The 23,352-nt window shown below is 54.9% G+C and overlaps 3 protein-coding genes across 6 annotated transcripts; 1 reads left to right on the top strand and 2 right to left on the bottom strand.

Moving 5' to 3' along the window:
* The first annotated feature begins 88 nt into the window (after positions 1–88).
* TRAF3IP3 (TRAF3 interacting protein 3) lies at positions 89–12,234 on the top strand. Of its 3 annotated transcripts, none has more exons than XM_058856103.1 (16): positions 89–329; positions 1,180–1,482; positions 2,335–2,425; positions 2,846–2,903; positions 3,073–3,097; positions 3,334–3,363; positions 3,612–3,707; positions 6,002–6,073; positions 6,299–6,439; positions 7,087–7,224; positions 7,502–7,637; positions 8,362–8,424; positions 8,503–8,562; positions 9,087–9,241; positions 10,932–11,183; positions 11,386–12,234. In XM_058856103.1, the coding sequence occupies exons 2-16, from the start codon at positions 1,204–1,206 to the stop codon at positions 11,461–11,463; spliced, it is 1,674 nt and encodes a 557-aa protein (XP_058712086.1). In that variant the 5' UTR covers positions 89–329; positions 1,180–1,203; the 3' UTR covers positions 11,464–12,234. The 3 variants fall into 3 exon arrangements, with proteins under 3 accessions (XP_058712086.1, XP_058712084.1, XP_058712085.1); XM_058856101.1 differs by having other exon boundaries at positions 90–329; positions 1,175–1,482; positions 11,386–12,233; XM_058856102.1 differs by having other exon boundaries at positions 90–329; positions 1,153–1,482; positions 11,386–12,233.
* Positions 12,235–12,346: 112 nt separating this feature from the next.
* C23H1orf74 (chromosome 23 C1orf74 homolog) lies at positions 12,347–13,585 on the bottom strand. Its single transcript, XM_058856104.1, has one exon. The coding sequence runs from the start codon at positions 13,579–13,581 to the stop codon at positions 12,652–12,654; it is 930 nt and encodes a 309-aa protein (XP_058712087.1). The 5' UTR covers positions 13,582–13,585; the 3' UTR covers positions 12,347–12,651.
* A 703-nt stretch (positions 13,586–14,288) lies between these two features.
* IRF6 (interferon regulatory factor 6) lies at positions 14,289–21,386 on the bottom strand. 2 transcript variants are annotated; one of them, XM_058856145.1, is made up of 8 exons: positions 21,214–21,386; positions 18,052–18,228; positions 16,997–17,201; positions 16,480–16,602; positions 16,234–16,380; positions 15,614–16,006; positions 15,160–15,278; positions 14,289–14,878 (listed from the first exon to the last, which is right to left on the bottom strand). In XM_058856145.1, the coding sequence occupies exons 2-8, from the start codon at positions 18,223–18,225 to the stop codon at positions 14,657–14,659; spliced, it is 1,383 nt and encodes a 460-aa protein (XP_058712128.1). In that variant the 5' UTR covers positions 18,226–18,228; positions 21,214–21,386; the 3' UTR covers positions 14,289–14,656. The 2 variants fall into 2 exon arrangements, with proteins under 2 accessions (XP_058712128.1, XP_058712127.1); XM_058856144.1 differs by having other exon boundaries at positions 18,052–18,229; positions 21,219–21,386.
* Between the last annotated feature and the right edge of the window lie 1,966 nt (positions 21,387–23,352).

Raw genomic sequence — 23,352 nt, 5'->3', positions numbered from 1 at the left:
TTGGGGAAACTCCTTCCCCAGGTGCCACAGCAGCTCCATGAGCCGGTGCTGCCTGTGTGTCACAGAGCACGGGGAGATGTCCCAGGGATAACTGCTGGCTCGCTCAGGGCCAGGCTGGACACGCAGGGCTCCCGAGATAAGCTGATCCCGCTGCGAGCACAGACAGGAACCGGGGCTCGGCCGCAGCTGCAGCGCTTCCTGTTCGCCAGGGAGAAAAGGAGAGCACAAGATGGGGTGCTTGGCATGAAGAGGGCAGCTGGGGCGAGTTCCTGCCCAGAACAGCCGGCTCAGCTCACCACTCGAGGGGCAGGACAGGAGCCTGGCACCAGGTAAGTGCTGCAGCACCCACAGCACCGGGAGCTGGGACTGGAGGGGAGCAGAGGCTGAAAGCAGCACCAGGCACCTTTTCCCTCTTTTTTCACCCCACTTTCAGCCTACACAACTTGCAGCGGGAAACTGTAACGTCAACCAGCAAGAAGCAGAGGGTTTTTCTGGTTTCCCTTGAAGCAAGAAGTGTAACAGCTTGGAAAGCAAAGATAGAGGACGTGTTTAATTAGAGAGGGTAATTTGGGGTAACAGAAGAAGGAAATGGAGAATTAGCTTGTCAGGAAAGCCTCAAGGGTTTGCTCAGCCCGGGGTGAGTAATGGACTGTGTTTCTTTAAGCTTTATCCTGCTTTTCAGTGCATTTTTGGTGAACTGTGGCTTTGACAGCCCTGGGACAGGCTGGGTGAGCCAGAGGCAGCGCAGGTGGGAGAGGGCTGGGCTTTTCCTGATGGGAAGAGATGGATGAGTGGAGACTGAGCAGGACACACAACTGGGCCTTTTCTGGAATGGAGCAATCCAAGGTGAAAAACGCTCAGCATTTGGAGCAGTGTCCTGGCTGGGGCTCATGGGCACCTGGCCCAGCCAGGGCAAGAGCTGAGCACCCCAAAAATGCTGCTCGCCTTCAAAGGAGGCCCCTACAGTAAAAGATAGCCCCAGGAATGAGCTTTGAGCACCCCACAGCTACCACAAGGACAGTAAAAAGAATTACAGAGCAGATCTGAATACAAACTAAAAAGCACAGAAGTATCCTACGTGTAAATGGCACTCCCAAACACCGCCGATACCCCCCAAGCATCAAATCCCAGAAAGGGTTGATTTTCTCTCAGGTGTTTTGCCCCGGTTTGGCAGGGCAGAGGCCCCGGGGGGACACGGCCACCATGCCCAGGAGGGTCCGGCCACAGCGGCGGTGCCCGGGCGAGAGCAGCGAGGAGAGGAGCGAGAGGAGGCAGGAGGAGAGGGAGAGGCTCCGCTGCAGGAAGAACAGCAGCACCTGCCGGCACCTGGCCCGGCCAGCCCCGCAGCCAGAGCTCAGCCCCCGCCAAAGGGAGTTCCTCAGGAGGAGGAACCTGGTGGGACAGGCCCAGGAGACCCTGCAGGGACAGGAGCCCCAGGCTCGGACCCCTCTGGACCCCTCCTCAGCGGGCATCCCGCTCCAGGTAACAGCTGCCCTGCAGCACAGCTCAGAGCTCAGCCTGCTCCCGCCAACACCAGAGCATCAGTTCATCAATCCAAGCCAAAACACAGCCAAAATGCAGATTGGACAGAAAAAATGTTCATTTCCCTACGAACTGCAGAGTCAGGCGTGGGGACACAGACACCTCCCTGCTCCTCTCCAAGCCCCAAGCACATGGAGATTTTTCTGCCATTTCTCCAAGTACAACTCCACCTTCTTGCTGCCAGGCTGCAGTTTGGCACTTCACAAATTATTTTTACCCTTGGTATGTGAGCTCCATTCCCCCAGCCTCCCTCCATCACCTGTGAGCAGGAAGGGTGGAGGAGGCAGGAGATTCCCTGGCACTTGTTACCCACACAGGATCCCAGAGAGCTCCCTGCCTTCAGGAACACCTTTGGAAAGGTGCAAAACACCCCAGGCAGAGCCAAACAGCTCCCCTTGTAAATGTATTTCTGTGTAAAACTCCCCGGGGGCTGACGGAGCTGTGTGAGCAGACAGAGCTGAGCAGGAGGTGATTCACACAGACCCACCCTGGAGCTCCCTGTGCAGCAGCAGAGTGAGCAGAGCATCACCCACCCCTCGCTCAGCAGCCCCAGGAGCCTGGGGGCAGCACTGACCCACAGCAGAGCCCCGCTCACGGCCACCCTGTCCCGTTCTGGGGTGTCATCCCCCACCCCAAGAGCCAGCAGGGTTTTCCCCAGTGTGCCACAAAGCTCTGGAGCTGCTGCAGCCGAATCCCTGTGGATTTGCCCTGGCTCCTTGGCATCAGCGGGTACAGCCCCTGCCCTCAGCCTGCTCTGGGGAAACACTGACTGCAGCTGCCCTCTCATTGCAGAGCCCGAGGAGCTGCTCCACATTCCCCCCTGCTCCGTCCCTGCTGAGCCTCAGCATCCCCCAGGGACCAGGGGACTCTCTCAGCACCCAAGGTACGTGAGGGATGCTCAGATTATTCCCTTCCCACCCTCACATCTCCCTGGGGCTGTTTGGGATCAGCTCCCCAGCCACATCCCCACTCCTGCGCTCTTTCACCACCCCAGTCCGAGCTCTCCCTGCAGACTGCAGCAATTCGGAATGTTTTTCCTGGGGAAGGATAAACCAGCCCACAGCTTGACCATCGGTGCTGTGAGCAGCTGCTCTGCCCCGGGGCTGCCCTGTTTCTGTCCCCAGGCAGTGATTTCACTGCAGGGTAACTCCCACGCTGCTCTCTGTCCATCAGAGCATCATCTGTCCATCATCTTTGTGCCCCTTGAGCTGTCACTGGACACTTTAATCTGGGAGACATCCTGATGGAAAAGCACCCAGGGCCCCCGGGGGATCGTTCACACCCTCTCACTTCGCTTCCACAGGAACCCAGAGCCTCCCAAAGCCAAGCTCAGGAGTGAGAGACTCGAGCCAGCAGACAGAGTAAGCAGCTCCTGCCCCTCCCTGGGAATTCCCAGAGCTCCCCGAGCCCCAAAGGGCTCCCCCTCCAAAAAGCACCCGAGGTTTTCTGCTCTGACACTCCCTGCCCCGCCTGGGACGGGCTGAAGGGCCCCTGACACCTCAGTAACACACACTTTGTTTTCCATTTCAGCTGGGGAATAGCAGTTTTAAATAAGGTAAGGACAGCACAGGTAATGACCAGCCTGGAATTCCTGAAGTTAAACTGCTGTGGAAATATTTCCACTTCCCTAGAAAAGCCAACCCAGTGCACCCCAGCAGGCTCTCCCTCTCCACCCAAACATAGGCTGTTAATTCACTTTTAAATACAAATATTTAGATTTTTGTAGCAAGTTCATGACATGTTTATAAACTAAAACAACCCTGTTTATAAACATTTCCCTTTCCCTTTCAGGAAATGGTGCAGCTCTCCAACTACCTGACGGTAGGTACCAAACACTGCTCAGCACCCACCGGGACAGCTGGCTTTCATCAAGAATAATATCTTTAAAATTAGTATATATATAAAATTAGTATATAAAATTGCTGAATGAAGGGGTGTTAAAAGGCCAATTTGAACATGGCCAAGAAAGGCAACAGAGCTGCAGGAGCTGGAGCCCCCGGGCAGGGCCAGGCCAGCCCTGGGCTGTCCCCAGCTCTGGCTCCCACTGACCGTGTCCCCCCTGCCCACAGGAGGCCCTGCACCGCGAGCTGCTGCTCAAGCAGAAGATGGTGATTTTACAGCAGCTCTTGTCCACTCTGCTCCAGGCATCAGAGAAATCCTGGCAGGTACCAGAGACCCCTCATCCCCTCCCCTGGCCCTGCCTCGCTGGCACCGCTCTGCCTGGGGAGGGTGGCACAAACTCAGGGGAAAGGGGGAGCTTGGCCTGGGTTTTTCCCTTTTGTGCCCCAAGAGATTCTTGCAAAACACACTTTGCTTTCAGATCAACAGCAAGTCTAAAATTCTGTATTCTTCCTCAAGGTTTGAGGGTGTTCTGTAGCCTGCCTTGCCCACTGTTCCTTGAATAAAAGCAAACAGCAGTGAGTGGGAAGAAATAACAGGGTTCTGCTCCCTGTTCCTTTCAGAGATGTGTTCTGGGCCCCAAACACAGCCCAGAGCCACAACACCAAGGCCATTGCTGCTGAATCGTGGCCTGGCATCAAACCCTCTCCCCACAGCTCAGAAATAATCCTCTGGGCACCCTGAAAAAGGGCCCTTTTCTTCTTCTTTGAGGATGCAAAAATTCAGATTATATGTTTTGTGTCATATATGAGGCTTTCATACAGGATCATTAAATCAAATCATTCATGCCATTGTGGCACGAAACAAAAAGTGGTTTGAAAGTTCTGTTGGGGCAGAGAAGCGAGTGATTGGGTGAGGGGGTACAAAAACTCGTGTTAGACATCCTGTGCTCAGAAACTTCCGCCTTCACTCGCTCCTTCAGCGTAATGGGAGCAGGAAAAAACACTCGGCCACACTCACAGGAAGTGGCTACAAAACCTCAGAGCACAAACAGGTGGGTGCTCCTCGCTGCTCAGCCTTTGCTGCTGCCTCTTGCACACATCAGCCTAAAACTCAGCTTTTCTTCAGCCCAACTCCCCTGGGGGCTGGAGCCAATCCTGCTGCTGCTGCTGGGAGGGGATTCCAGGAGGCAGGAGGGGCTGGGGGCTTCTCCAGGGGGTGCTGCCAAAGGGAGGGATGGATGGAACCCTCCCCATAACGCTGGGTCATGGAAAGGGAGGGCTGGCTGCCCCCCTCCAGCCTCAGGTGAGATGACAAATGGTTGTTGTAGCAGCTTTTTAACCCTTTTTGACAATTTGGGGTTCAAAGATGAGCTGTTGAGCCATGAATGGTGTGGCAGTGACTCTTGGAATGGCCACACAGTCATTTCTGAGCTGCTGTTCATGTGTGGCTGTGGCTCTGCAGGAGGATGGGGGTGTCAGGCTGCAGGGACAAAGCATTTGGTTCCTTCCCTTCCCACAATCTCACTTCCAGGCCAGAGACCTTCCTCCCCAGGAAAGTGCCTTTTTTGTGCCTTAAATCCCTCAGCAGCTGTAAAACTTGCCTAGCTGATTGAGAAATGCTGCCAGATGAAGGATGATCAGTGAGCCCCCGGGATGGTTAAGGCCCCTTCCAACCCAAACCCTTCCATGATTTCTGCTCCAAAGCACAGGAAGGGCCTCATGGATGGCACAGCCACATCTGTGCACAGCAGATTTGAGCAGAAAACAGAGGAGAACCGAGGAAAAGCAGGCAGAATATTGCACATCTAAAATTGCTTTTCAAAATTCCACCTACATACTAAGAGCCGTTAGTTCTTTGCACCAACAAGTGAACTGGGCAGATTTAGTCTTTGGGACTGTAAACTGCTTCTGTGCAAATTTAAACAGTGCTGAGACACCAGGGAGTCTGGTTGTGCTTGGGTCTGTCAGCTATTCCTGTAACATCAAGGAGTTTCTTTTCAGAGTCGTGACTTCAAGCAGCAGTGGGCAGGGAGGATATTGGTGCTCTCAGTGCTGGTGGAGGAAAAACAGCCTACGTGAACTCTTTGCTAGAAATGTTATCTGAATTTGCATGCAGTTCCACAAAGCCTGAGCAGCCTGACTAACACCGAGAGGAGATGATGGCAATGAGGAAAATGAATCATTGCCGGTGCCTTCCATCCCCCTGCCCAACTGCAGATGTTGCAACGCAGACCCAACCTATTTTCTGAGGAAAACAGCGAGACAAGACGGTTCCAGCAGGGAACAGGGGTATCCGTGGGAACAGGCAGCAGCTGCATTTCTGCCAAAGGCAGCCAGAACAGCCCAAAATCCCCTCGCTCCTAACTTGTCATGTCACTGCCAGCACCTGCACTCAGCAACCAGAGAAACTGCCTCAGGACAGGTTTTCAATCCATAAAAGTTATGCTTCCCCCATCTCCCATTTATTCTGAGGCTGGAAAGGTTTACTGGAGCTCCCAGCACTGAAGAGACTTCGATCTGATTACAGATGAAGGGAGAAAATGAATCAAAGCACAACCCAACAAAACATTGGGTGCAGTTCATGATTTCACATCTCGCTTCACTTGCTTTTTCCCCAGGGTCAGCTGAACGAAGACAAACTGAGGTGTAAACTCCGGGTGCTGGAAAATCAGCTGCAGGCCTGCAGCCAGGTAATGTTCACTGGTAAAGGAGGTGAGGAAAGGCAGGAAAACAAAAACCCAGCCTTGGAAGTGGGTCGGGTCTCAGTTTCTACATCAATCTGATTAAATACCTGTCCAACAAGGACCTGAACTCTGCTGAAGCAATGCTTCACAGCACATTAGCAGTAGCATTTACACACTCTGCGTTTGCCAGTACTCAGATTTAAGCACTTCAAGCTCTTTCTTTCTTTCAAGAGTTACTCAAAGGAGTGTGTGAAGAAGATCCTGATAGAGATGGAGGACCAGAAGCAGACCTATGAGCAGAAGGCAAAAGAGGCTCTTCAGAAGATGCTGGAGGACAAACTCCAAACAGAGCAGCAGCTGCAAAACTCTCAGGTGAGCAACATGTCCTGGCTTGGCTTTAATTTAGTCCAAGTGTGACAAAGAAAACCCGACATGTCAGGGAAAGGTGATGACAGGCTTACCATTAGCAGCAAAGATAAAAAAATTACGAAGTTTTAGCTACCCAGCAAAGCCCAAAGCAGCTTTAATGCAAGCTGTGCTAACTGCACGAGCTGCACATCAAGATACAGACAGCTCCCAGCTGGGGAAATGCACTCGGGTTTGTCAGCTTGAATTGCAATCCCTTTCCCCCCACTGTTCCTCTGGGCCACCCCCTGCTCTGCACTCACAAACCCCAGGGCACGAGGTCTCCAGAGCCATTTGTTCTGGAGTTGCTCATTTATATGAAAATAGATTTTCCCCAAGAGGCAGCAAATTGCCCTGACCCACAGGATTACTGGGATTTGCAGGAAAACAAGTGAGTTTTATCCCAAGCACCTCCAGGCTTCCCAGGGATGCACAGGAACACGGTCCAGAGGGAACGCTGCCCTCGTTGGCTGTGTCCATCAGATGGCATCAGCCCCACACGGGTTTTTGTTTGCTGGTGCTGGGGGAGCCAGCACTGCCCAGCTGCTGTCACCCAGGGCTGGCAGCATCCCCCGGGGCTCACAGCCACCCCGTGTCCCTGCTGTCCCCTCCAGAGAAGCCTGGCAGAGACACGAGAGGACCTTGCCCTCTGGAAAGAGCAGGATGCCACGCTCAGAGCCGAGCTGACCAAGGTGACCACAGCACACACCGAGCTCAAGAACAGCTTCCAGGCTTTACAGAGTGAGCTCCAGGTACGCCAGCCCCCGCAGGAGCCGCTTTCTCTGGAATCTGGGGATTTCCTGATGCCGGCTTGCCCCGGGTCCCTGCAAGTGTCCAAGGCCGGGCTGGGCAGGGCTTGGGCAGCCTGGGCCAGCAGCGGGTGGTGTGGGGGCAGGAGGAGCCGAGCTTCGGCAGCCCCCCAGCAGAAGCAGGCTGTGACTGTGTGTCTGTGTGTCTGTCTGTGTGTGTGTCTGTCTGTCTGTGTGTCTGTCTGTGTGTCTGTCTGTCTGTCTGTCTGTCCCTCGGCAGCGAGCGGATGCCCAGAGCGAGCGGCTGCGCCGGGAGCTGCGGGAGCTGCGCTCGGAGCGCTCGGAGCTGCTGCACACAGCCAGCGCCCTGCGCAGCGACAACCACACACAAACCACCCTCCTCCAACACCTCCAAGGTACCCCAGCCAGGAAAGGTTCCCCGGGTTTGGGCCTCCAAAACCACAGGAGGGACAAGGGAAGAGCTCCTAAAGCCTCGGTGCTTAGAGCCACACCACACAAGGCTCACTTCAACTACAGCCCAGCTTGCCACAGGGCTCCTGATCGCCAAAGCCCTCCAAAAGCTGCTCCTGACTGGATTAAAGAGTTCAGAGAAGTGACTTTGCTAGAGGAAAGGATGTAATGGGAGATCTGAAAAGAAATATAAGTCTGAGCTGTGTCCTCAGCTTGAATGAGGACGTTTCACCCTTGCCAGACCATCAGACACAGCAGGGCAGCCCCGGAGTGGTGATGATGCTGGTACAGGGCAGGTGATAATATCCTACAGCACCAGGTCAGACAGGGGCCAGGCAATTCACACACCTCCATCTAAACTCACACATGGCTATTTTAAAACATAATTAAGGAAGAGAAAGTGGGTTGTAGCTCTAATCTCATAACGGGTCTTGCATGAACAGCTTTAAAATAAACCATAAATGACTTGAACACAAGGCAGGAGAGAAAAAGCTGCCAAAAGACGAAAGGGCAATGAACAGCTAAAAATCACATCCCTTCAGAGAAGGAAGTCCAGGGCAGCCAACAACATCTCCACTCTGCACATGTGGAGAACACAAAAGCACCAGCCTTGCATGAAGATACACAAAGATTTACACCAGCCTTGATTTCCTTCTATCCTCATTTCAGATAAATTGCAGAAGGAACAAGAGCAGAAGGTAACACTGGAGGCAACAGTCAGCCATTTGCAGAGTAAGTAACACAGAAATGCACAAAGTTAGAGACCTCCTTTAGTGCTGCAGACAATAATGCTGCTGTTTGTGTTCCCAGGCTTGATCCACAACCAGAACAACCAAGGGAAGAGCCAGGAGGTGACGGTGCAAAGGAAAGGTCAGCAAACTTTGTAACCCCCACATAGCCCTCCCTGGACACAGGAACACTAGCCCTGGCTCTAGGAAAAGTCTGCAGTGGTTTGGAATAAAGGGTTATTTTAGAGCTACACAGAATGAGTTGTTTTGCTAGCTAACATGTATTTATGATGGCAAACACTTTAAAAAATAAATGGATTTCACTGCAAATTCTACTTCAGTGGCTACGCCATATTTTTTTCCAAAGAAAACACATTCCAGTTTATAATTGCAATTACAGCTGTACTTGACAAAAAGAAAGTAATAAAAAAGACATTTTAACTCTCCCTCCCCTCCATTTCTGGCAACCACCTAGAAATATTGCTCTTAAGATGATGAACTTGCAGCTGCAGCAGAGACAGGCCCGTGATAACAAACTCGGCTCCTGCGTCTTCTGCTTTGTGCATAGCACACAAATATTATCCTTAAACTGTGCTGAGTAAACAAGAGCTAAAGCCAACCCAGAGCCTGGAGCTGTTTCTCATCAGAAGCCTGACTGTTTTCTAGGCCAGGTTTTCACCACACAGACCCCACCTCTCACTCCTGCCAAGGAAAAACAAAACCCTCTCTTAGAGCACCCCGAGGAGGAGGAGGAGGGAACAGAAAGTCTGAAGGATGAGATGAAGAAAAAGACATCCCAGCTGACAGCAAAGGAGAACGAGGTGAGGAAGTCACTCAGTTGTCGCTGGTGCAAGAGCTCCAGCAGAAACACCACACACCAAAGCTGCTGCAGGTAACCCAGCCTTGCTGTCTCCTCTAAGGATTATCTGAATTTTTATCCTCATACCACTCTCACCTAAATCCCCATGAAGCACCTAGCCACAAGGACAGGGCTGCAGGAGCCTACAAACCCACTCTCCCCTACAAACCCAGTCCTGCTCTCACACACAGGAGAGCCTCAGCAGCCTCACAGGGAAAAGCCAAAGCCACACTTCAAGAACCGAGCCCCTGAGCATAAAGGAAGGAAAGGAGGAAAAGAAAATGGTTGCAATAATAACAATAATAAAAATAACAGGAAGGTTTTGCTAACAGAAGCAATGCCTGTACAACTGGGCTGCAAAAAAACCTCAAACAGCCAAAGCTTTACAGCCTTTTAAAAAGACTTTGCCATCAAACCAGCCAACCAACAGCCCCTCAATTCTTATAGCAGTGTTCAGGCAGCAAGGACATATTTAAAAGGACTTATAAAAAATAATTTACAACTTACTCTAGCAGAGCTGAGAGCTACCTGTCACACTAACCCACAGTGCTAAGGGCCCCAGCACCATCAGATATCACCCAGGAGGGGTTTATAAAGCACACTTGCAGCAAGAGGGAACAGCAGGGGGGATAAGACACCCCACTGCCCCCACTTTGGCTCCTGAAGCCTCTGGGCACAGGCAGCTCCTTCCACACTTGCTGCCAGTGCAGAATGTCAGGGAGAGCTCCCTCGGTCTGGGTGGAAAAGGGGCCATCCCTGAGTTCTGGGGCTGTGCAGCACAACCAAGGCACCTGTCCCACCTGTCCCAGCTCTCAGAGGGTTAAAAGGGCTGTCAGGAATTGCTGTCAGGACCTGTGAAACGCAGAAGGAATTTCAGACTGAGGAGCAAACCCTGACAGGAGTCTGCATTCCACATCTTCCTGACCTGCACACTCCATAAAAGCCATAAAAGTCACTATTGCTCCCTCCCCACGTGCTGTGGCTGCTGGCAGTGGAGCCAGGCAGGTGTGGGGTGGTGGCAGGATGGGCACAGCCAGGCAGGTGTGGGGTGGTGGCAGGACGGGCACAGCCAGGCAGGTGTGGGGTGGTGGCAGGATGGGCACAGCCAGGCAGGTGTGGGGTGGTGGCAGGATGGGCACAGCCAGGCAGGTGTGGGGTGGTGGCAGGATGGGCAGAGCACACCCCAGGAGCTCTGAGCTGTCCCTGCAGGTGCAGCAGGACACATAGACACTGGAGCCAGGCCGGTGAGGGGTGGTGGCAGGATGGGCAGAGCCAGGCAGGTGTGGGGTGGTGGCAGGATGGGCACAGCCAGGCAGGTGTGGGCTGGTGGCAGGATGGGCACAGCACACCCCAGGAGCTCTGAGCTGTGCCTGTGTCCCTGCAGGAGCACCAGGACACATAGACACTGGAGCCAGGCAGGTGTGGGGTGGTGGCAGGATGGGCAGAGCACACCCCAGGAGCTCTGAGCTGTCCCTGCAGGAGCACCAGGACACACAGACACTGGAGCCAGGCAGGTGTGGGCTGGTGGCAGGATGGGCACAGCCAGGCAGGTGTGGGCTGGTGGCAGGATGGGCACAGCCAGGCAGGTTTGGGCTGGTGGCAGGATGGGCACAGCACACCCCAGGAGCTCTGAGCTGTCCCTGTCCCTGCAGGAGCACCAGGACACGCAGGCAGCGGATCCAGGCCATGCCCAGCTGCGGGTGAAGCTCTGCAGCCGCTGCAGCAGCCCGGCCTCTCGGGGGGTGCACAGAGCCGAGGGGACCCCTCCTGCTCCGAGCCCCGGGCTGTGCTCAGCGTGCTCGGAGCTGCGCTCGGAGCTGGAGGCGCTCAGCGAGCAGTACCGCTCCTGCCTGACCCGGCTGCGCCGGTACCGGGAGCAGCTGAACCGCGGCAGCCGGGCACAGGTGGGAGCTCCCGTCCCGACCCCCCGGCCTGGCACAGAGCCCCCGGCCTGGCACAGAGCCCCCGGCCTGGCACAGAGCCCCCGGCCTGGCACAGAACCCCCTCCTCTGTGCCGTCAGGGGGATGAATAACACGTTTGCTGGGGCTGGGATGAGAAGCGGCAGCCCCCAGCACACCCCCAGTAACACACGCTTCTCCCGGCAGAGCGGCCCCTGGATCCCTCTCCTGGTGGCAGTGGCAGCAGTGGCCATCGCCACCTTCCTGGCGAGTTACAGCCTGTGAAGGAGCTCCCCGAGGACTGACCTCACTGCAGGAACTGACCTGCTTCACCAAAAGCATCCTGACCTCTCCGCACCTTCTGCAGCTTTGTGTGTGCACACCGGGCTCGTATCCCGAGCTGCTGTCACTCCAGACAGCTCCCGATGGACACGGGGACATCTCCCCTCCCTCGGCTGCTGTCACTCCAGACAATTCCCGATGGACACGGGGACATCTCCCCTCCCTCGGCTGCTTTCACTCCAGACAATTCCCGATGGACACGGGGACATCTCCCCTCCCTCGGCTGCTGTCACTGCCCTGCTCCTGCTCGAGGCTGCGCTGCCCAGTGAGCACTGGGGGATGCACTGAGGGACAAAGCCCCTCTGGCCACCGCTGCTGTGGCCACACAGGGCGACAGGGACAGGGCATCCTGTGGGGTTTTACATCCCCCAGGGTCTCCTCCTGTATTTACTGCCCCCCTAAATGGGAGGTTCTCATCTCTACTCTTAGCTGACAAAGAAACCCAGCTCAGGGGGCTCTTTAGCAGTGTCCTCACGTGTCCTGAGCAATTCTCCCACCTCACACCCTGCAGGCCCTGTTCTACCCCACTCCTCCAGCCTCTCTAGTGGCCGAGCATCCCCACAGCCATACCTGCTTCCCTTTCACCACCAGCACCACATGAATTCACCAGAGAGGTTTTAAAGTGCCTTTTGCAGCTGCACCGTGCAGGTTTTTCAGCAGCACTTGCCCCTCATTCATGTGCAGACTCAGACACAACACAGCCCATGACACCAGCCCACATGGGAAGTAAATATACCTGAAATAATACACATATATATACATATAATATACATGTAGTAAATAGACATGGAGCCTACAATAAATGTCATTAATTCAAAGCACCGTGGTGTTCAAATAATTTATTAGTCTTCAGCTGCCCACTGCAAATCAATACACACTGACTGTGCAGGGTGTGATGTGCAGGCAGGCAGGACCGAGGCAGCAGAGCATCTGGGAGCACACACACATCCGCTCTCGTTTTTTTAAAGAACATGTATTTGGTTTTGCCACCGGCCTGGGTGACTGTCACAAGTCAGCTTTCAGTGCTCAAGGACCATGAGATGCAGGGGACAACACACACAGGGAAATGGATCTTCTGGCTCGGTCCCTGATGCAGCCAGGAAGGCTAAAAAGTCAGACTGTGCTCGTATTTTACAAGGCAACCGCTGGAAGAGACACGACCTCGCTCGAAATGCAGAGATCCACAAAATCACTCTGAGCACCGAAAGCGTCCCTGAGCTCATGGCACCAGGCATCCAGCACATCCCTGAGCTCGGCGCAGAGGCTCTCCGGGACGCTGAAGGAGCAGATCTGGACCCTGAGCCCATCCTTTATGCGGGGGCAGGAGGCCCGGGCGGTGAACACCCTCAGCGGGGTGAGCGCCAGGCAGTTCTCGGCGCCCTCGGTGAAGGTGTACACGGCGGGGTAGCCCAGCAGCACCCCGGCCACGGCGCACAGGTTCCAGTCGCCGGCGGCAACCTCGCTGGCGGTCACGGGCTCGTCGCTGGCGGCCTCGGTGTCCCGCAGGTGGCCCAGGAGGGCGGCGAGGTGGCGGCGCAGGGCGGGGGCCTGGGCCGGGCCGCAGAGCTCCGGGCCCCGCCGCGCCCCGGACACATCCACGAGCACCGCGGCCCGGAGCGCGGCCCGGAGCCGGCCGAGAGCCGGGCCCGGCCGCAGCAGCAGCAGCGAGCCGCCCATGGCCAGCACGTGCAGGCGGCCCGGGGCCAGCCCGGCCTCCCGCAGCCTGCCCAGGTACCGCCGCAGCTCGGCCGGGCCCGCGGCCCCGCAGTCCCACAGCAGCGCCGGCTTCAGCCCGGCCGCCACCGCCAGCACCTCCCCGGCCGCCTGCAGCGCTCGGGCCGCGGGCAGCCGCCGCCTCCGGCCCGGCCCCAGCGCCTCCCGGGCTGCCAGCACCAGCTGCGCCACCGGCAGCGCCACCGGCAGCGCCCCGGAGCCCGGGACCATCGGCGGCGCCACCGGCAGCGCCCCGGAGCCCGGGACCATCGGCTGCGGCACCGGCAGCGCCCCGGAGCCCGGGACCATCGGCTGCGGCACCGGCACCGCCCCGGAGCCCGGGACCATCGGCTGCGCCCCGGAGCCCGGGACCATCGGCGGCGCCACCGGCAGCGCCCCGGAGCCCGGGACCATCGGCCCCAGCCTCCCCCGGCCCGCAGTTCCGGGGCGGGCCCCAGCTCCGCCCGGCCCCGGCGGAGCCACCTCGGCTGGGCGGGGCCGCCTCGTCATGGCCGGGAAAAGGGCTGGGAAAAGGGCCGGGACAGCGCCATGGCCGGGAAAAGGGCTGGGAAAAGGGCCGGGAAAAGGACCGGGACAGCGCCATGGCCGGGAAAAGGGCTGGGAGAAGGGCCGGGAGAAGGCTGGGAGAAAGGCTGGGAGAAGGGCTGGGAAAAGGGCCGAGAGAAAGGCTGGGACAGCGCCATGGCCGGGAGAAGGGCCGGGAGAAGGGCTCGGATAGCTCCGTGACCGGGAAAAGGGCCAGGAGAAAGGCAGAGACAGCGCCCGCAGCCTGGGCACAAAGCAGGGGACAGGGGACAGGGACAGCAGCGAGCCGTGCTGAGAGCCGCTGCCAGCTCTGTACCATCACTGAGTGCTCAGGGAGCCGGAGGATCAGCCCCCAGCAGAGACTAGAGGAGCTGCAGCGCTCCCTTCCAGCCCCATGCTGTTATATACGCATTTACAATGCCTGCATGTATGTATCCCTGTAAAAAACCCACACTATAAGGAGTATCAGCCTTCGAGGTTGCTGCTACAGCCCCGTTAAAGAGAAAAAAAAATAAGACAAGTTGATATGGTCCAGGCAAGTTTAATAAAGCACAGATTATTTTTTCTCCCCTCTAATGATCAAGTGTTTATATACATTGTATTAATAGCGGATTAAAAAATATTACAGAATTGAAAATCTGATTTATACAGAGGGGATGCTTAAGCAAACAGCTGAGAAGGACGAAGGAGTTAGAAGTATTCCTGTAATCCCCTCTGTTTTGAGCCACTTCCAGAACAAAAGCACCACAGAAATTGAAATTGTGGAATCAGATGACAAGATTTACAGATTGTATTTATTCCGATTCAGGCAAGGCACTGGTTAAGGAAAGCTTCTGTGTATGTACAAGGTAAAAGGGCGGTGGAGGGCGAGGGTGGGTCACTGTGCTGGGAGCGGCTGTGCCATGTGCAGGGCAGGGGCCTGCATGGGCCAGCCCTCCTGGTGGTTCTGCAGCAGCCGGTACAGCTGCTTCAGGTGTGCCACGATGTTGTCCTTGATGTCCGGCGTGGAGATCTGCAGCCGCACGCTGCCGCTGTCAAAGGAGCGCGTGAAGTCCCCGGAGAACATCTCGTAGATCATCCGGGCCACAACGGGGATGACCTGGTAACAAGTCCCTGGTTTTAGCCTAAAGGCACGTGAAATATCCCTGGCACTCTGCAGGGATGTCCTGGATGCAGAGATGGGTTCCACGATACCCTAAAACACACTCACAAACCAATTCTATTCAGCACACGTCACATTTGTATTTGCTCTCCCAAACCACCTGTCTTACTGGAGTTTCCCTGGTGCCAGAAGCCAGAGCAGAAAAAGAACAGTGTCATTATGCATGGGAATTGATCCCAAACCCAGCAGGGCTGGCACACATCAGCCCAGAGCCCTACCTGCACCACGATCAGCTTCCTCTCCCTGGGTTTTCCATCGGGCCACTCTTCTCCAAAACAGAAGTAGATCTCATACGGTGGCTGTTTCTCAATTTGTCCCTTCTGATGGGCAATCAGCTCTAGGAAGAAAAGCAGGGTGCTGCAGGGCTGTCCTCTTCAGGCTGGAAACACCCATGACCTCCCATCTCATTGCATCACCCCTGGTCAGTCCTACCTACACACTGTCCTCTGCCACCTCTCACACACTTACAGCTCATTCCTTGCACGTGGAGTGCTTGCTTTAAAAGCAAGGCCCTGTGATGTCATTAAATGAGTGTACAGTGCCTGTTCCTGCCACACACCCACTCCAAACTCCCTGAAATCGGGAGCAGTGGCCCCGAGCTGCTCTCCACAGCTGGTGCATCCAGGCACAACCCATGTCCAGAGCTGTTTTCCACAAGCAGAAGTTACCTACCGCTTAGGAACGTTTCCAGACAGAAGAGCTTCACCTTCTTTTGCCTCTCAATCAGATTTGGGGTGGTGGAGGAGGGGGCACAGGGCCCAGACCAGTACACCTTGCACTGGCAGAGCCGCACGGCGTAGATGGCGTGGCCGCTGACCTCCAGGATCAGTCCCCTGTCCATAACATCCAGCAAACGACTCGTGAAGATCTTCTGCCTTTCGTTGGTGATCTGCTCCGTCCCTGGAAACTTGACTTGCTCCAAACTGATGGGCCCAAAGAGCTCCTCCTGGTCTGGCATAGGACCCAGCTCTCCGTAGAAAAGTCTGCAGCCCTGTGGGTTGCTCACGGTCGTCGTGGGTCCAGTCTCCTTCCCTCGATATTCAAACTTGATCTCTAGGTCTGTCACTGAGAGAGAAACCATCAGAGCTGCTTTTCCTGGAGCATCAGCAGCAGGGACACCACACAAACCCTGCTGCCCTCACAGGGATGTTTAAACCCCACAGTTCCAGTTAAGCCACACAAGTTCTCCTCACTTACCCACGTACAGCCACAGGAAAAAAACACAAACCATTATTTTCTGTGGGGTTTTAAAGTGCAAAAGCAGAAGCACTGTTACAAGCCCATGCACGTACTTGGCAGGGAGCTGATCCAGAGCTCGGGGCTGCTGAAGAAGTCGTGCTGCAGCGCCGTGGGGGGCATTTCCATATCCAGAGGTTCGTTCTTTGGCCACACAGTTTCAGGGCTGCAGTTTTCTGCACTGGCTGGAGCCATCGAAGAATCTACAAAAAGGCAACAACTCCTCAATAAATCAAGATTTTATTTCAAGCATGTGGCAATTTACAAATACCTTCCCTAATACATTAGTCTGTGCCACCAACCATTGATATTAAGAAATGGAAACGTCTCTTGAATTGGGACATGCTGAGATTGATTCAATTCTTCCTCCTCTTCATCATCAAGATCATTATCCTTCTCATCCCAGGGAGCTGAGCCAGTGGAACCTGCAAACAAGCACATTCTTGTGGGTGGATTATCAGCACCAAACACTGAAAAAAATATCTTCATACTGGATATTTATTTGTGTACTTTTCAAATTTCACTAAAAAAGGCTAAATCTGATCCATACAACATGCTAATTTCAGTTTAATATATAATTAGAAAGTGAAAGTTGGATGAAGTACTGCCAATATTAGACTCTTTAGCAGGAAAACAAACAACTGTGTGCAGCTTTATTCATTTTAGTACTAGAGCATGGTTCCAACTCCTTTTAGTTTAAGTACAGGCTTCACCTGGCAGCTGCTGCTGCTGCACAAGGGCAGCTGGAGAGTTAAAGCAGAGGGGAAGGAGCTGCCTTGGACCTGCCCAGGAGCCAGCCCGTGGCAGCAAGGCCCTCACCTGGATTAATGATTGATCCCTGCGACTGCGGGATGTCGCACACTTCATAAATTTTAATGGGGTTCATGGGCACCTCCTTGGTGCCATCGTACATCAAATTAAACTCGCGGCTCTTGTTAAGTGCACATCGCAGCTGGGCTTTCCACTTTGCAGGGTCTGGCTCATCCACTCCCTCCTGGTACTTTCCGGTTTCCACAGCCCATGCCTGGGGACAAAGTACAGCCAGCTCAGTCCAGCCCTCCCCACACAGCAGATTTATCAGAAATCAAACTTCCAAACAAATCCACCGTAAAATCCTTCTCTTGCAGAAGTCTTAATTGGAGCTCTTGTGATAACAAATCATTGGAAATTCCCACTTCAATAGGTTTTCCCACTAAAAGAAAGTGGAGAAAAAAGATACAAATCCAAACTCCAAAAGAATGTTCAGAATTCTGGGTTAGAGATTTTGTGGGTCTCAAATTCAACACCAGAGGTCATTTTTGGCAGGGAGCCTGTGCAGGAGGAATGGACTCGGTTAAAACGGAGAGGAAGGACAGCCACAGACATCCAGCAGGCCTCTCCCTCTCTCACCCCAAAATCTGATTATTGGTCCAAGATCCCTCCAAGACAGAAGTCAGAAATTCCTCAAAGGAGTGCAGGGAGTCACAGTGAATCCCTTGGGATAAGATTAGGGCCAGCAGCGATGAGTGCTTGTGATGAGCTTGTGGTGGACCTCTTAAGACTTACGTAACAGCATTTCATGCTCTGCTGCCAAGAACAAGCCAGTGCCCACATCCCAGCCCAGGCAGATGAAACCGACAGCAGTCATCTTCCAGAGACCATGGGTCACACACAGCATCCGGCCTTTGGTGGTGGGAAAGGGTTAAAGAACTCAACACCATCTCAGGCAGTGCCAAGCTTGGCATCCAGGTGCACAAAGTGGCTTTTCTGAGGTCAGATAAATAAAACGTGCCTGCAAACAGCTCCCGAGATGCCAGTCCAGCTCCTGGGCCAACAATCCAGCCCTTTGTCTCTGTTCCAGAGCCGTGGGATGCCCGAGCTCTGCCCTGCCTCACCTTGAAGATGGTGTTCTCCTCCTCGTGCTGGGGGCTGTGCCGAGTCGCGTGTTTCCAGGGGATCTGGAAGCGCTTGGCCTCGCGGTTCAGCCAGATCAGCCCGGGGTACATCCCACTGTCCACCTGCGCCACCAGCCACGGCTTCAGGCGCACCCTGCGCGGGTGGAGAGCCATGGTCTGCAACGGGAGACAGCAGAGCCGCTGCTGGGGTTACTCCAGCCTCATCTGCTTCAAAGAAACTGAACTGATTTAACAAGGAAGGGCCCTGTGCTGTATGACTGCTGTTATTTTTATGGCACTGCACCCTGAAAACACCTATCCAGCTTCAGCAGGTGACTCCTCTGCCGGGAAGAGTCTCACACACCTCCCTGAGCGGGGCCCAGAACTGTTCCAAGGACAGCAGCTCACACTCAGCGCTGCAGAGCACGGTGTTTGTGCTCAGCGAGCCCTGAGCAGACCTGGGCTGTAAACCCTGAGCAGAGATAACGCCACCAACAAGCCACAGCAAGAACAGGCAGCAGAGTTTCCAAAGCCTCCACAAACACCTTGGAGAAGGGGCTGAGCTGATCTCTGCTCCTCCAGTCCTGTCAGACTCACACCGAGGAGGAGAAAGGCTCTCTCTGCCCGGGAGGCTTTAGCCCAGCCGAGGCACAGGGGCTGTTTTACCACACACACAGAAAGTCACTTTTTATGACTTTTCCATGAATGCCCTGAATGCAGCACAAGCACTGGCAAACAGCAGTGACCTGTAATAACCAGGATGTTTATCCAGAAGGACATGAACTGCAGGACTGCCTGCACTGCTGCTAAAAATCCAGTGCTGTTTACTTAATGTTTTTGTTAAGTAGCCCTGTGTTGCTCATACAATTGCAGCCAGCCAATATTTTCCTTGTGTAGAACAAAGCCAAACAAAATTAGCCAAAATTAATACACGTCCCTCTCTCTAAGAAGAGGCAACATTCAGTTTAGATTTTGGGAGGGGATTTCTGCACTACACGCGTGCTCAGAAGGTGCATCTCCCATATTCATTTGTAAATCCTGAAACAGAGGTGAGAAATAACAAATATTCCCATTAATAAAGCAGTTACAGGACAAGTAAAACCTTTGCCATAAGCCCTGAATATTGCTGGAGGAGTTGCAAAATGCATCTGGTAGCAGAGATGGAGAAGATTAAAAAAATCCTATCCAAGAACTAGTCTAGGAACAGGTTTTATTTGTTCAAATACCTGCAGATCCCATTCAGATGCAAACGCTCACACAAAATTAATCCAAACACAACTCAAGTTTATCTGTTTATCTTTTCTGCAAAGAAAATGTTCAGCTTCAACTACAAACCATCTTTAAATAATAGTTTGAAAATGTGTGGGCACATTACCAGACTGTTTCCCAGGAGCTGCAAAGGATCAGGAAGCAATCATCAAAATTATTTTAGTGCTCCTGAAACTCTGCGGTGTCGGTTCTCTGTGTTGAAAATGCTGTCAGAGTTAAATCTTCAGAAACGTGCTTGCAAAGACTCAAAGCCCAGGTTAATCCTGGACTTAGAATCGAGACCAAAATCAGGGATTGGTTCCTCTTGAAAAGGTCCAAAAGTGACATTTTGAAGATGTTTTCCACAATGTCTTTTCCAGTTAACTCTGCAAGCAGTCCCTGCTAGGAACGTGAGCTGTGCACACGCGTGTGCAAGACACGGAGTGTCATTCAAAGCCCCAGGACAGCAGGGATCTGTGTCCCTGTCCCAGCAGAGGAGCCAGCACAAGGTGGCTGCTGGCTGGGATTGTCCCTGGGCCCGCAGACAGCGTCTGTCAGTGCCCCACACTACAATTCTTTATGACCTTTTATCACCAGTGACTTGTTGACACAATAACTGAGAGCAAATCAACTTGAATCCCATTGCTGGGCTCAGACGGTGAGTCAGCCTCTCACAACCTTCACCTTCCACGGGTGGGTTCCACCGATGCCAGACACCTGGGGAATGTCTGTGCCCATCCTCGGCTCTGCCAAGGCAGGCCTGGCCCCCTCCCTGGGGCACAGACCCAGGGACTGTGCAGTTCCCTTCATTCCCACTCCCTTTGGGTGGTGTGCAGGGATAATTAACGCATCCCTGTGCTGCTAATGCATCTCTGGTCAGCGATGTAGTTACTCCCTGTACACCAATTATTAATATTTCTCCTTGGAGACATTCAGGCCAACAAGAACTCAAACTCAGGAAGGAGCAGCCAGCCTGTAGCCACTCCCCGGAGCGCTCCAGAGGAGTGACCAAGGTCAGGGACAGCTGTGGTGCCTCTCGGGGCCCTGGTGAGGTTCCAGACAGTCCAACAGCACACGGAGCACCAGGAAAACCGTCCTGAAGCCCAGCTCAGCTCTGCTGTACAGATGCTTTCGCTCCCCGCCTGCAGATCCCAATACATTCAGTGCTCCTGCTCCACCTCATCCATTAAAGATGGAAGGGTCTTCTCGGGGTTCACTGCTGGGAACCCACACACCCTGCTCCCTGCTCCTTACCTTTGTTTGTCTGAATTATCCTGGATCTCACGGACCTGTATTCATTTTTTTCAAAGGCAAACCTTCCCACAGAGAAATTCCCAGGCGGAATTTCCATCAGACTCTGAATCACCTCCCTATCCCGGGAGCCTGGGATTTCAGAGATCTGCCCATCTGCTGCCCCCCGTGCTGCCCCCAACACACCTGGACAGAATTAACCCTTTGAATTCCCATTTTGCACACCCCAAGCCGGTCCCCTGAGGGCCGGGCAGCGCCTGCAGTGGGCAGGGGCAGGAGTTGTGACACGGAGCGTGGGGTTGGGGTGGGCCGGCTGCTGAAGGGTGGGGGAAACACCAGCCTTGCCCTGACTTTAGGCCTCGCTTTACACCGGCCCGAAAGGCGTAGCCCGGGGCTAGCCCGGCGCAGCCGGTGGGGAGGAAGGAGCGCTAAATCGGCATTTTCAGGGGGCTCTGTCCCCGCTCCGAGCCCCGCTCCGAGCCCCGCTCCGGCCCCGCTCCGAGCCCCGCTCCGAGCCCCGCTCCGAGCCCCGCTCCGGCCCCGCTCCGAGCCCCGCTCCGGCCCCGCTCCGGCCCCGCTCCGCCCGGAGCCCCACGCGGGACGGGCCGCGCCCAGCGGCTCCGGGGCCGGTTCCGTCCGATCTCCGCGTCCCGCACAGCTCACCCCGTCCGTCCGTCTGCCCGTCTGTCTGTCTGTCTGTCTGTCTGTCCGTGGGGCTGGGCCGGGTCCGTCCCGCGGGGGCTCGGGGCCGCCCCGCGGGGGCAGCGGCGCTCGGGCAGCGGCGGCCGCGCTCACCCAGCGCCCGCCCCGACTCACCTGCCCCGCCTCAACCCTCACCTGCCCCGCCTCACCTGCCCTGCTCCGCCTCAGCTCTCCTGCTCCGCCCCTCACCTGCCCGGACCCGCCCCTCCTCACCTGCCCAGGTGCGCTCGGCACATCCCCCCCATCCCGCACATCCCCCCCATCCCGCACATCCCTCCCGAATCCCGCACATCCCCCCCGAATCCCGCACATCCCCCCGATCCCCGCACATCCCTCCCAATACCCGCACATCCTCCCAATCCCCGCACATCCCTCCCAATACCCGCACATCCCCCCCGATCCCCGCACATCCCTCCCAATCCCCGCACATCCCCCCGATCCCCGCACATCCCCCCCGATCCCCGCACATCCTCCCCGAATCCCGCACATCCCCCCCGAATCCCGCACATCCCCCCCGAATCCCGCACATCCCCCCCATCCCGCACATACCCCCGAACCCCGCAGGTCCCTCCCGATCCCCGCACATCCCCCCCGAATCCCGCACATCCCCCCCCATCCCGCACATCCCCCCCATCCCGCACATCCCCCCGATCCCCGCACATCCCCCCGAATCCCGCACATCCCCCTGAACCCCGCACATCCCCGGGCCGAGTGGAGCACCCCGCATCCCCGCCCTTGTGCCGCGGCCCTTTTCCTGTCAAATGGAATATTTAAGAAGCTTCTAAACGGGATCTTCCCCCCCGCCCCAGCCCCGGTAAATGGAGTATTTAGGAAGGAAGTTTGTTTTTAAGCAGGATATCTTTGCCTTTTTAATGGAATATTTTGGGAGGAAAACATTAAGTTCCTGGGCTTTTTCGCAGTTCAAAGCATGTTCAGCTGAGTCAGAGAATCACAGCATAATTAAGGCTGGAAAAGACCTCCGAGTCCAAACATTAACCCAGCACAGCCAGGTCCAGCACTAAACCATGTCCCTCGGCACCACATCCGCAGGGTTCTGAGCGCTTCCGGACACGGTGGCACTGCCACATCCCCAGGCAGCCTGTTCCAATGCTTGTCCATCCTTTCAGTGAAAAAATTATCCGAAATATCCAACCTAAACCTCCCCTGGCACAACCTAAGCACATTTGCTCTTATGTCCATCCATCCGTATAAATCCATACGTGGTCAATGATAGCACAGGATGAAGCCAAACCCTGAAGTCAACCCTGGCCACAGCACACAGCTCTTTTTCTCTGAAAAGCATAAAAAAGTCGCTCTTCCCTGCCTCCATCCCCACTCTGGGGTCACACCTACCCCTGGGAAGGGGCTCAGCAGCTTCTCCCTGGTCCCTCCGCAGCCTCCTGCCCTCCAGCCTCGTGGCTTATTTATTTTCCTCGTAGGTGGAGAAGCGTGACTCAGTGGTGAATCTTGGTTTCAAGGATCATACAGTACTTCACCATTCAGTTTCAATGAACCAGGAAAAATATGGGAATTTCCCTTCTCCTTCTCCCCGTGAACACTGTGGAAAATGCTGAGCCCTGATTTTGGGAAGGCTGACTTACACACAGCTCAGTCCCAAAGCAAGAATTTGGAACTAGACAAAAATCTTGGAGATCTTCACACAGAGACAAAACAATTCACCATTTTTCTAGGGAAGTTTGCCTTGCTGGATATCAAGTGCAAGGTAAATATTTCAGGCTTCATTCAGCATGAAATTTCACTCAGAGGAAACATGCAGGAGTTTGTCAGTACACAAGAAAATCTTTCTGGCAGGAGACAGGATGTGACACTCTGGGTCAGCGCTCTCTGAGCTGGGTGGGATGGGTTTCATCAGTGGTACCTGACCATTCCTGGTGTGTAAATCAGGGGACAGCTGCTCCTGGGGTAAAACACCCGTGTTATCCCTGCTCTGTAAAAGCATGCAGAGCTAGGACACTTCTGGGAGCAACCAGGAAGAGGCACAGGGAGATGTTGGGCTGAACTCCAGGCCAAGCTCTGAAGGATCTTTGATCTCTCCTCAGATGGGTCAGCACAAAAGCCGCGGTTCATCCTCCCTGCATT

Source organism: Poecile atricapillus, chromosome 23 (assembly GCF_030490865.1).
Source record: "Poecile atricapillus isolate bPoeAtr1 chromosome 23, bPoeAtr1.hap1, whole genome shotgun sequence".
Classification (NCBI taxonomy): Eukaryota; Metazoa; Chordata; class Aves; order Passeriformes; family Paridae; genus Poecile; species Poecile atricapillus.
The sequence above is the reverse complement of the archived record's forward strand: the minus strand, read 5'-3'. Positions and strand labels throughout refer to the sequence as shown.

Excerpts from the sequence above, each read along its gene's own strand:
- TRAF3IP3 (XM_058856103.1), top strand. The coding sequence starts at position 1,204 with ATGCCCAGGAGGGTCCGGCCACAGCGGCGGTGCCCGGGCGAGAGCAGC. Across the intron at positions 3,364-3,611 it reads AGCTCTCCAACTACCTGACG|GAGGCCCTGCACCGCGAGCT; the intron begins GTAGGTACCAAA and ends CCCTGCCCACAG. Across the intron at positions 7,638-8,361 it reads CCTCCTCCAACACCTCCAAG|ATAAATTGCAGAAGGAACAA; the intron begins GTACCCCAGCCA and ends TCCTCATTTCAG.
- C23H1orf74 (XM_058856104.1), bottom strand. The coding sequence starts at position 13,581 with ATGGTCCCGGGCTCCGGGGCGGTGCCGGTGCCGCAGCCGATGGTCCCG.
- IRF6 (XM_058856145.1), bottom strand. The coding sequence starts at position 18,225 with ATGGCTCTCCACCCGCGCAGGGTGCGCCTGAAGCCGTGGCTGGTGGCG. Across the intron at positions 16,603-16,996 it reads GGGATCAATCATTAATCCAG|GTTCCACTGGCTCAGCTCCC; the intron begins GTGAGGGCCTTG and ends GCTTGTTTGCAG. Across the intron at positions 16,007-16,233 it reads CTGGATCAGCTCCCTGCCAA|TGACAGACCTAGAGATCAAG; the intron begins GTACGTGCATGG and ends TTTCTCTCTCAG.